This window comes from Sciurus carolinensis, chromosome 3 (genome assembly GCF_902686445.1).
Source record: "Sciurus carolinensis chromosome 3, mSciCar1.2, whole genome shotgun sequence".
Classification (NCBI taxonomy): Eukaryota; Metazoa; Chordata; class Mammalia; order Rodentia; family Sciuridae; genus Sciurus; species Sciurus carolinensis.
In genome coordinates, this window is record NC_062215.1 from 47,523,840 (window position 1) to 47,536,960 (window position 13,121).

Consider the following 13,121-nt stretch of genomic DNA (forward strand, 5'->3'; position numbering starts at 1 on the left):
GGAAGAAATAACAAAATGAAGATTGTTTTTTAAATTTTTACCTGAATTGTCCCCAGAGGGCCTGACAAAGGAGCCTCTGTGGCTTTAGCATCTTGTGGGGATCCTGCTGAGCTCTGGGGTTCTTCACTTCGAGTCTGATCTGGAGAAAGCCCATCGCTGCTGCTGTCCTCTTCGAAGGCAAAGGCATCTGCTGATTTGGAGAAACTCACCTGGTTTCCTGAGGGAGGGAAACCCAAGACCTGAGTCAGTGGCTTAGCAGCATCAAAGGGCTATTCTGGAAATGCTTCTCTGCGTCATCCCTACAAGAGGCACACACATCTCCCTGGATTTATTTAAAGTTCTGGCAAAAATGAAGATAACATTTTTAAATTATTAGGTTTCCTAAGTGAGGACTTGTGTTCATGAAAGTGATCTGTTTGGCAGGAAAGAATGAGTGATGTATTAAAGGTTTATCATCATTAGTTAAATTTTATTTTCAGTTTTATGCATTTCTTCACATTTCCTATGGGAAATAGAAACCTTGGCCCACCCACCCAGATGTCTACCATCTTTTGGGAGCTTAATCAAGGGGTGAGTGTGTACAGCAAGGCCTGAGGGGAAAGCGGGAGGAGGATGCTCTGTCTTAGCTATCACGATGACAATAGGAATTGAGATGACAGCATGCCATGGGCAGCATTTTCAAACACAAAGCAGGGCACACAGCACAAAACTTTGCTAATAAGGATAAGCTAGGCCAACTACTAAGTTTAAATTCCCAAACGTCAGGATTCACTAATGTCACTGGAGTGTCCCAAAGAGCCATTCAACCAAAGCATAACTGTTTATACAAGCCATAAATATGCCTCAGAAACTTCAGTCTGATTCTTATTTTTTTATTACTTGTATTTTCTTTTTATTCCTAATAGCTTTGTGTCTCTTTTGCAAATCTTCAATGGCTCACACATGTGGACAGTCTTCCTCAGTTCCCTGCATGGTCTTTCTAGGCAGCAGATAAATTGTCATGGGAGGTAGGTTATCAGACCAGATGGGACTATAATGACATCCTTCTATGTCCCTTCCATTTTGTGTTGCCAATTTTCCTCTGGTTTATTATCCAACTGCACAGTACACAGTGTGCTGAAGCCACATAGCTCTCCTGACCTGATTCCAAGCACTGCTCTTTGAAAGGAATTTAGGTATTATCAGGAAGTTTTCCAGCCTTCCATAATCACACTCGCAAGAACTTTTGACTCTCGCTTGGTGTAGATAAGAGAAGGGAGCTCTCACTGCAGTGATTGGAAGGGTAGCGAGGGGCTGGAAGTAATGGAACAAATGTGGCTTTGGGCTTGTCATCGGTGCCACTGCTGGCATCTGTCAAGGACCCTCGTGCAGACATTCAGTGTCAAATCAGGAAAGAGGCCAGGCAAGGACAGGGCAAGTGGAAACTCCACTCATTGTCCCAATGGGCAGCACACTAACCTGGAGGGGTTTATCCACCAGCATTTCTGCTCCATAAGTCATTTAGAAAAAGTCATTGCTGTGCTACAATTATCAAAGTAATAATGTTCATCTTGAAACTTAAATCAAACAAAAATGCCTAATGTACATAATCTGCCTTCTGTTAATAATTTGTTCTCCCTTCTAGATTTAAATCTATGCATATGGCAAGGCATATACTCACACATTTAAAAAATATTTCATGCAGACATGGCTGGGTAAAATATTCTATTTAAGGAAGGGGGATGTAACCCAGCGGTAGGGTGCTTGCCTGGCATGTATGAGGAGCTGGGTTCAATCCCTAGCACTGCAAAAATAATAATAATAATGTTCTGAAACTTGCTCCCCCTCCACGCTCTCCAGCATTTCTTGGAGATCTTTCTATGTGAGAATATAGAAATCTTCCTCCGTTTTTAAAAATAGCCATAAAGTATTCCACTGTATTGATGGAAACCTTTTAACTTATCCTTACATTTTATTTAATTAGAAAAAATTGAAATAAGAGTGCAGAGAATAGTAGAAAACATCTATTACCTAAAATCTAAAATAAATGTTAACATTTTCCCACAATTGTGTCATATTCGAGCAGGAATGCTTTCCTGGGTATTCAATGAATCCCACTTTTTCTTTGAGATCAGGGATGTCTCTTCTTCCCCTTTACTACTCTGGTCCTTCACATCTTTCTACTGTAAAAGTCCAGAATTAGCGTGTACTTTTCCTTTTCCTCTTAGCAAAATCTAAACTCTGCAAATAGCCTCTATATGTCATTTTCATGCAATGCAAATGACTCTACATGCTATTTTTCCTTTCTGAAGCAGATCTTTTGCCTGAGATCTAAGAAAGGTCATTCCAGTTCTTCCAGGAATATATGTCCATTGTCAGCTCAATCTATAAATTTCTTGGCAAACTATGCTTGCATTCGAATTTTAAGTCCCAATTTATTTGCAGAAGTAAAGGTTTGTCCTTGTTAAAAAGTATCACATGTATTATTGAGGGCCAAGTAGGCAGAGGAGTTGGTGGGGGGTGTTAAGTGTTGCCCACCCCAGAAATCAGAGCATTTCACTGAGACAAACTTACATGTCCTGAGCCAACACTATTCACAGTCAGAGAATCCTGCACATGAGTTTGTTAGCCCCTGAGGGAAGCCAATCTTCTCTGCACAAGAGGAGTCTCCCTCTGAGATATACATTTTCATATATATATATATATATATTTATATATTTATATATGTATATATATATCTCCCTCCCACTTCCTGTAGTCTAAATGGAATGGGGTTTCTCTGTGTGGTCTGATGCTTCTTGTGACAGACTCCTCCCACCCAACTCCATACAGAGGATCACATCCCAGGGTGTACAAATTCAGGGGAATAAACCAAATTGCCAAGTTGTCCCATATTCTAATAAGTGGTAGGAATATTAAAAGAAAGAGAAAGAAAGAGACTGGTTCCTCCTCTTACCCTCCAATGATCTCACTTTCAGGTGGAAAGAAAGCAAGTGGTAAAGATAGCAGGTCTTGCAGGGTGCAGTGGTGCACACCTGTAATTCTAGTTATTTGTGAGGCTGAGGCAGGAAGACAGCAAGTGGAGGTCAACCTTGACAATTTAGCAAGACTCTCAGAACTTAACAAAATCTTGTCTCAAAATAAAAAGGTAAAAAGTGCTGAAGATGTAGCTCAGTGGTAGAGTGCCTGTGGATGCGATCCCGAGTACCAGGAAGAAAAAAAGAAAAAGAAAAAGAAAGAAAGAAAAGCAAGTGGTCTCAGTAAGGCCCTCATAATGGTCCAAGAGGTCAGAGCAGGGGCATATTTTCTCATCTGTTTTTCAGATGAAGACATTGCAAGGTTCGTCCCACTCAGCTATTTAGAGACTGAACTAATTCTGAAGTTCCAGCCTTTGGACTTTCAGAGACACCCTGCAAAGGGATTGGCAAAATCAATTACCCTCCCTGCAAGCCATCAGGTGGGGCCATCTGTTGTTTAGGGAACACTGTCAACTTACTCTGTTGTTTGGGGGTCAGGGAGGGCAGGAGTCACATACAAAATGACCAACATCTGCACATATCAAGTACTGAGGACATTGCTATAGTTCCACAAAATCTTGTACAGGAATTTTTGCGATTTGAGAGACTGAATGTGACAACTTGATTGTGAGAAACAAAGGAAGTCAGGAGATCCTGGGAAGGGAGATCAGGATGAGTTTTATTTGCACTATCTCAGAAAAGAGTTGAAAAAGTTGTGGAAGCCCTGTGGTTATCCCCAATATGTCAACATGATTGAATAAGTAGTTAACAGTCACACTGTCACTGACACCCTTCCACTCTGACATCTGTCTGTTGGTGACCTCAGGTTGAGGCACTAGATGTGCAAAAATCTTGCAGTAGAATAATTGGAATATAAAGGAATCTGGGAAGTCGACTCTCCATATCCACAGATTCTGCATCTAAAACTTAAAATCAACTGCAGATTGAAGTATTCAGAAAAAAAAATGTGTCTTTACTGAACACGTACAGACTTTCTTCCCTTGTCATTATTCCCTAAACGAGACAGTATAATAACTTTTTACACAGCATTTACATGGAATTAGATGTTGTAAGTAATTTAGAGATGATTTAAGGTATAAGGGGAGACTGTTTAAGTTATATGTAAATACATATAAGGTGAAACGCTCTCACAGGGTGACCAGATGTCCCAGTCTGACTTTTTATCTAAAGGACCATGGGAGGTCCTGGAACTAATTCCGTGCTGATACTGAGGAATGATTGCAATCAGTTCTATTTTCCCCAGGACTAAGGGGAGGCTTCCTCAATAATTTCATTCATTTCCACACTTCACACTTTGAGAAGAGTAGAGACAAGCTGAAACACAATCCGATAAGCTATGGTGAGGCGAGGAGAAGGAAAGCCATGAGAAACGAGCTATCTGTGTATCTCCATGTGACACAATCAGGGGGTCCGTCAAGGACTAGCCTGCCAGGGAAGTGTCGGTGGTGGTTAGACAGATGGGATTGTTGTCCACGGTGTCTCCTGGAGGAGGAGGGATGGAATGGAGCCTGGAATGACCGTCAGCTGTGGACAGGACAACGGAAGGGGAGAAGGGGGTATTTGATGAGGATGGGGAGAATGAAAAAGAAATGGTAGAGTGTCACTTAGGAGACCTGGAGTGGGAGGGTGAGGAAGAAATTTTCCCAGACAGGGAAGAGAATTATTTTAGGAGTGAATCCCTGAAGAGGCACTGTCTTTAGGAGTCTACCTCATTAAGCATTTAAAAGAGCATCCTTGTTTAAGTCAAGATAACCGGGAAGCCATCAACCAAATGTAAGGAGGCTGTTTACAACCAAATGAACAAACAGGATGAATGCCCAGACCCCAAACACGATGCTTATGTTATCTAAAAAGCATGATGTGCCAGGTCAGACTATACTGACAGACACTGAGGCCCACTTATGGCTGTCCTACCACGTGGGCCCCTGCCAATCACCACTCCTTCAGAATTGCAAGTGATCCGGATTGCCACTGCCAGGGCAGAAGACAGAAAAAGGGCAGGGAGCCCACACAGCTACTCAGCTCAGTTCCTGTTGATAACAAGAATGGTAGGGGCAGAGAAGCCACCAAGAACAAATGGCAGTGGCTTCCTTTGATATGATGTATGTGATAGTCAGTGTGGTCTATAATATCTTGATTCTGGAATCAGAGGCACATTTTTTTTTTCTCTCTCCTTAGTTCTACCACATTAGTGGTAGTATAACTGTTGGAAATTCATTTAACCTTTTTGAGTCTTACTTTCCCTATCTATAAAGTGGGAATAATAATAATAATAATAATAATAATAGCTACTTCTTGGGGTTTCAAGGAAACGACACAAGTAAAGCATTAAGCACAGTCCCTGGTGTGTAAGTGCTCAATAATTTCTAGTTGCAATTATTGTTGTTATTGTTTTTGTTAGAAGCATCTGCTGGTCTCCAGTTTAACATTATCAAAAAATAAAATGACCACCCGGGAGGCAGTTTATTCTGTGGTCAATTTTGCAAAGTTCAGCATAACTCCAGAGCCAGAAAAACTGGTTTGTCCTGAGAGGTTCATTCTGGGAAAGTAAGGACAGAGCTTCCCCAAAGTAGGAGGAGTATGGCTGGAAAGCCTGTCTGTTACTCCCTCTCCTTCCTGGTTCAAGTCAGGCTCATGAAAAGAGGGACAAAGGTCACCTTATCAGACTGCCTCTGAAACAACCAACATCTATCTGTGTTGTGACCCTGGGCCTCTGATCCAATCTCCCACGGTGGGAGACTGGCTGGGAGCAGTTGGAGAGCAGAGCGCTGGCTATTGTCCCTGCGGACACGTCAGGCAGTGTGATGACAAGGACCTGCTTTGGGAAGCCCTGACTTCATCCTCTGGCTATGCCCATAGGACTGGTTCTGGGCACTGGTCCCTTGGGGACCTTGGGCTGGCGACTCTGGTCTCTGAGCTTTCCCTCTCCCTCTTGAAGTGATTAGATGAGTGAGTCAGTTGTACTTTCCTCCGTATAAACATTTAAAATTCTAAGATTAAAGTAAGATAATTGGAGGCCTAGTCACCTTTCTGCTGGAATCCCCACCAAGGCCTGGAAAGCGAGAAATGGAATGTGAAAATGTACCTTCTCCCTTATCGACATGCAAGCTGCCCCATGTGGGAGCTATTTTAATTTGTGGACAGACCACCTCCCAACATCCTTCTGTAAGACAGTGAAGCAGACTCTGTTTCCTAAGGGAGAGCACTGGCTGTCTGAAAGCAGCTATTGTTTAAATGTGGCTCTTGCCTAAAGATGCTTGAACAGACCTAGCAGCATGTCCTGGTCTACAGTCCTGATTGTCTATTGGAACTACACTCTCTTGAAGGGGATCAGATCCTATATTATGAAAATGGACATAAGTGGGTATTTGGATAACAAGGATTCCTTTTTCTCAGTTCTCTGCAGAAATTTGCCTTAAGTCTTTTGACCTAATCCTATACCTCACAAGTCAGGAAAAACAGTTAACCAGTATAAATATTTATCCTGTATTAGCTCTTGAGGTTAAATCTCTAGGGATTAAAAAAAAAAAAACCCAGTGTGAGGGTAAACATATGTTAACACTGTCTCTCAATCTTTATAGAACTTCACTCAGCTCCTCCTAGTGCCTCAGGGGACCAAGGACCGCTCCCCACGTTCAGCCCCTACTTGGGCATGTCCTGTCCACCTCTCAATGATGCAGAGATGACTTCAACAAGGAGGCCTTTCCCTGCACTGAGCAACACCAGCAGGGTCAAGGAGCCGTCTCCCTCTCTCAGTGCTCATCCTTTCCTCCCTACCACCCCCATATACCCCAAAGCTACCATCTCCCTGATCCTCTAATCCCACCCCCATTTTCCCAGAACTTTTCCTCAGAAAAGTATTTGTCCTATATGCCTTACTGTGTTTCTTCCCCCCAAGGATCATTTGTACTTTGGAAGTGATTTCTCATTGTGAAATGATAGATTTTGTCCATGAGAAAGTTATGCCAAAGCAAACTTTTTCCTTCTTATGCCAAAGCAAACAACCCTACCATCTGATTCAGAGCCATGGTTATTGTATATTTGCCTTTAAAATGAATGATCAGAATGTCAAGACTTCCAATCTCTGAAGAGAAACTGGATTCTTAGTGAAGAGGAGGGCTTTGTTATGAAGTCCAAACCTGGGGGACCCAGGTGAGCATAGAGGAATACAGAGTCTCTCAGAAATGTGGCAGAGATGAAGGACTTCTGCACCAGTTCTGGTGGGTCAGACAGGTTGCATTCTATATTAAAGGGGGTATGGTGATTAAAATAACTAATTTCTCTTTGTTAATGAGGGTATATGTTCTGAATCACTGGTTAAATGTGTTCAAAAGTAACTGAAAACCCGGCTCAAGTTTGAAAGCTGGTCCAGTTCAAGGGTAAAGAACACATTAAGAGGAGATGCTTGTCTATTGGATCCTGAAAACCAGGATCCTCCTTTTATTTGAGGAGTTAGGAATCCAGCTGGCCTCTGTTTCACTGAAACCTGATGTCAGTCATCTGGATGATACACAACTTCTTCCAGAGCTAAGGGATGTTCATGTCAGGGGAAGAAAATATTCTGATGACTAGTGAAGGAATTAACAAACTAGGAGCAGCCCCCAGGGGTCTCACACAGGAAGGCTATTTAGGTAAAAATGACCACTAACAGATGAAAAAGGCCATGCTGAACTCCAGTGTGTTCTTAGAAATCGTCACTCCCACATAACATCATGTTCTTTGTATTCAGTGGTCCAACCTGATAAGCGGTTTTCTACAAAAGGGAGACAGGCAATCAGGTGTGTATTCTCAGAGGTGGCTGTGCGAAAGCTCAAGTCCCCCGTTCCTGCACAGGATGTCATTCTAGAATGAAGCCTCCAGGTGGAATCTCTAAAACTCTACTGTCTCAGACAATAAACCCTCAGATTGGAAGTGGAATCAACAGCTGGCACCCTGAAAGAGAGGAAAATGTGGTGCAGAAAAGTTTGGAGGGAAAAGACTTGGGTGTGGTCATTCAACTAAATGCAAGAGTGGTGACATCTGGAATGAGGAAAAATCATAAAGTGGGTGGAGAAAATTCTCTGTCAGAAATGTCCCTCTCTGTGTTGGGAGAGGTTCTAGATTATTCTAGAGTTGGAGAATTGTTGGTCTGTAAAGATATTTGGAGGAAGGGAGACAATGACTGAGTGGTCCTCTCAGAGCTTGGCAGACACAGAAACACAGCTGCAGAGAGAGCTGGAAAATGTAAACACAACCGGAACGGCACGTGGATGGAGGAGGGAAAATACACAGAGGCCAGGACAATGATGCACAGTGGAACCACAACTCAGAGTCACCACCTTACTGCAGAGGGGAGATGATCACCAATGACAGGTGGAATAGTGGGCTGGGTCATCCTTGCCGCTCAGGTCCACTCCAGCTCTCATCTCTCATCCAGTCTCTAAGCATTCCCCTCTGCCTTATTGACCTTTCAATTATGTGATCACTTGTCCACAGAACTCATGCACATTCGAAGAATCACCACTCAAGAGAGGATGCTTGCACTGAAAAACAGGTGCTCAATTCCCCAGGATTGGTGTCCACTGCTGGATTTTTCTTGGATTAAATCAATGTATAGTTTCTTTTTGCTTCTCTAGCCCTTTCTTCTATTGTTCTGCACAGATCTCCTGCTCCTTCCTTAAATATTGGAAACCCTTCCGTTGCCTCTGGATTGCTTTATTAGTATTCTTTAAAATTACATTTCCCTTTGTTGGGGAATTAGAAAAATGTTTGTATTTATTGCCTTAAGTGAGGAGTTTTTGAAGTTTGAACCTCCCTCTGATGTCAAGATACAATTTAAGCTGCTTTTATCATATAACCAGGGCTTAACTTCTCCATCCTAACTGCTCCTCTCTATTCTTTTCCTTTCAGGGTTCAGCTAAATCACTGTTTCCAGGATGCCTTAGATAGGTGTGCACATGTCCCACTGTGGCTTTTACCTACTACCTCTCCAAGTATTGTCACAAAGAATCAGTTTTCTCCACCTATGCCTCTTTCCATGATGAAGTACAAATTCCTTGAAGTCAGAATGGACAGTAATTCATAAATGTGTCTTCAGTGTCTAGCCAATTCTTTACACAAACTATTTAGTTGAATCCATAATGGGGGAAGAAGTTCCCTGAGATAGTCATAACTATTCTGAAACCTTTATATATGAAGCAACTGAGGCAAATGAGATTAAATGACATTTCTATGGTCCAGAATCATGTGGTCCAGAGTCTCTATTTATGAAAAAAGTCTAGGTTCAAACTCGAGGCTGATAGAGTACAGAACTCTGCTTGAGACTGGGGGTGCAACTTAGTGGTGAAGCACTTGCCTAGCATGTGGGAGGCCCTGGGGTTCATCTCTAATACTGAACAGACAAACAGATGATCAAATCTCCAGCATTACTTCCTTCAGGCAGTTTCGCATCTGGTGCATTACTTATTTTAAAAAATGCCCTTTATATTTGTCACTTTCTCTCCATATCCATCAATAGGGCTCCTTCCTGCTTGCTCCTTTCTGACTCCTCACCTAAATGGGTGCCCACTTCTAAACCATTCCCTTTACTTCCACTCTCTCTCGCTGCACCTACAGCCAGATTCACATTCCTTAACTTCATCAGCTGTTCTTGTGCAAATTCTTCTGCTCAACAAATTTGACCATCAGCAAAACAGAATTCAAAAAAAGACACAAAACCAATAAAATTTATGAATAAAATCATGAACAGCCCCAGCCCCTTTGTAAAAAATCAACTATAAAAAAAAGACTTCTAGTTAGCATAATGAGAAGAGAAAAAACACACAAATATGTAGCATAACTTAAAATGAAAAACAAAACCTAGCCTTAGGTTCAGAGAAACTTAGAACCAGTGTAGGCTAACATACACAAATAATTATGATAAAAGTTAAAGAAAAGTTCTAAAAAAATATTCCTAAGAAAGGTATCAGGCCCCTATGGTGTTAATAAGCAATGTATTCAAGCAACTCATTACTGAGATAATATTTAAATATTTAAATATTTCCAATATGTGGAAAAATATAGAAAGGTAATTATAAATTATTTTGTGAAACTACACATAGAAGGTCCTGATGGTCCAACTCGTGACTTTTTAGTTTTATGATGATGCAAAAGCAATAGGTGTCCAGAAGAAACTTTCCTTTGAATTTTGAATTTTTGTCTTTTCCCGGGCTAGTGACAGGCATAGGATACTCTGTCATGATGGTGAGCAGTAGTAGCAAGCCACAGCTACAGTCAGTCACACCATCTCCAGGAGAAACGATCAGTACCCTACGGTGTGTGTTGCTAAGCTAGGATGCTCCATAGCTTATGCATTTCCAACTTATGACAGCTTTGACTTTGGATGGGTTTATCAGGACGTGGCCCTGTCATCAGTGAAGGAACATCTGTGGAGCTTTGGCATTTAAATCTGAGAAATATAAGAGCAACACAGACCAATATTATTTATGAATATTGTGACAAAAAGCGTTGGCTATTTGTCAAAATTTATGCTTCCCCTTCCATAGTATAGAGCTATTGCTGAGAAGTGGCTGCCCGGTCAGGGGGTAACTTTCTCAGTCATGTGTACTGTTCTCACAGTGGAATGTGAGCGGAAGTGATATGTTCACTTCTAGACTGAGGCCTTTTAAGTTAGTGAGGGGGCTTCTCAGTCTCTCTTTTATTTTTCCTCTCTCACTGACTAGAGTCAGAGGATGGGGAGGCTCTAGGGCAGGAAAGCTGGGGCCTGTAGGCCTGCTGCTGTTTTTGTAAATGAAGTCTTCCTGGAACTCAGCCATGCCCATTTGTTTACTTATTGCTATGGCTACTTTCACACTACAACCGCAGAGCTGAGCAGTTGTGACAGACACAGCCTAAGGCATTTACTATCTGGTCCTCAAGAGAGCCTGTTCTCTGGACCGTGGGGACACATGATGGAAGGAGTCTTCCACAGAGGACTTCCCATGGAGGAGGACTCTGCCTGGACTGATTAGGAGCAAGAAATAACTTCTCTTGTTAAGATGCTGAAGGTTTTTGGTTTGTTTTGCAGCTAGTATTAGTCCAACTAATGATGAAATAGATGGAAAATCCCAAACAAAACATTAGCAAATTCTAAAAGCAAAATTCAGGAAAAATTGTTTCCAGAAATTGCAGGATAATTGGAAAGGTGGCAAAAACCACGAGTGGGCTAAAAAAGCAAATCCACGCCATTATCTTTTTGTATGTTTTGAAAACATTTAAAAACCTCAATATTCATCTTGCAAACTACTCTTACTAGAATGGGAATAGAAAAATACTTCCTGAGAATATCTAGCCTACACAAAAAACTAATATCATATATAGAAGTAAATGACTATGGACATTCCCATTTAAAAATAAATGAAAATATATCATCATCAGTATAACATAACAAAAAATGACACAGCATGATATATTGCTTCTGGTGTACACTGTAAACATACCCATAATAATATTATTCTATTATGTAATATATCCATGATTATTAAATTATATTATATATTGACATATTTAATTGCATACATAAGTCATGTGTCCTTTATATGTCATATGCATAATCTTATAATTAAGGTGAATATTTCTATATGATATAGATATTTTAGATCTAATAAGTACATTATTTGATTCATAAATATGTTACACTATATAATATATGCAATTTATATAAAACTCATATAACTTACAAGTACATGATATAATGGGTTAAAGATATGAAAATTATATATAACTTATGTCATGAATATACTATATACATTTTTTAAATGATGTTAATTGTATAACATGTTAATATCATGATGTTGATTTTCAAGTACCAGCCATTGCACTAACACAGCAAAAAACAAAGAAGCAGGAAGTAAATTTCCATTATTTGTAGATTCATGATTGTGAACCTCAACAGTGGTATAACTGAGCAACTACTGGAATTACTAAGAAAATCTTTAAAGATGCTCAGTTACAAAATAAATGTGCAAAATTAATAAGTTTCCCATATGTTAACAATGATCCATGTGACTTCACTTAAAACAACAACAAACTTTGCTAAGGGAAATTTTAAAAGATTTGAATAAGTGGAGAGAGATGCTATAATTCTGCCTTGGAAGAATTAGAATATTTTAAATGTGTGAGGTCATAAATTAGCCTATAAATTCATTGCAATTCCAAGGAAAATCCTAATAGGATTAAAGTTGGCATATGAAAAAGAGATTCCAAATTGTATCTAAAATACTCTTCTGAGCTGGGTGTGGTGGCGCATGCCTGTAATTTCAGAGGCTGAGGATTGCAAGCTCAGAGCCAGCCTTAGCAACTTAACAAGGACCTAAACAACTTAGGGAGACCTTCTCTCTAAATAAAATATAAAAAGGACTGGGGATGTGGCTCGGTGGTTAAGTGCCCCTGGGTTCAATACCTGGTAAAATAAAACAAAAACAAAAACAAAAACAAAACAACAACAAAAAACCACTCTGACAATATCCAAGAAATGTTAGGAAACTCAGAGCAATGTAAGAAAGATTTCAAAGATAGCTATTAAGACAAATTGTCAAATAAATACCTTATAAAATTTTAGGAAAAATAAAATTAGACTATTAAATAAACTAAGCACCATAAATTATTTCAGATGCATTCCGGATTGAAATGTAAAAATGAAGTACTGTAAGAAGATAATCAGGGTAAATAAACTATAGTTGAGCTATTAAACTCTATTCAGAAACTTCAAAGAAAAAGTTGAATAAACTTAACTATATGGAAATTTAAAACTGCCACAGTTTAAATCACTGTATACAAAATCAAAAGGCAAAGGACAGACTGGTGAAAGGATGGACAGTGCTGTGACAGATGGAGGATCTTCCCCCTATATAAACAGCATACACAAAGCAGGAAGGAGGAGTATGCCCAGCGGGAAGAAGAAAGGAAAAGTCACAAATCAGCAATGACATATAGTCACATGGAAAAACAGTCTCCCTGTAAACCAAAGAATGCAGATTTAATTAAGATCTGTTGCCTATCACATAAAAATAAAAAATAGATTCATGAGCTTGGAATAGAATGTTTTAAGAAATGATAAGAGATGCCTGAGGGAGCTTTTTACCCCCT

The 13,121-nt window shown here is 40.2% G+C and overlaps 1 protein-coding gene across 3 annotated transcripts in view; it reads right to left on the bottom strand.

The window, feature by feature from the left end:
• Nucleotides 1-13,121, bottom strand: part of Myocd (myocardin) — a 103,487-nt gene that overhangs the window by 37,061 nt on the left and 53,305 nt on the right. For all 3 annotated transcript variants that reach the window (XM_047547142.1, XM_047547144.1, XM_047547143.1), the window contains one exon: nucleotides 42-217. In XM_047547142.1, the coding sequence (XP_047403098.1) occupies nucleotides 42-217 (176 nt within the window). The remainder of the gene's footprint in view (nucleotides 1-41; nucleotides 218-13,121) is intronic.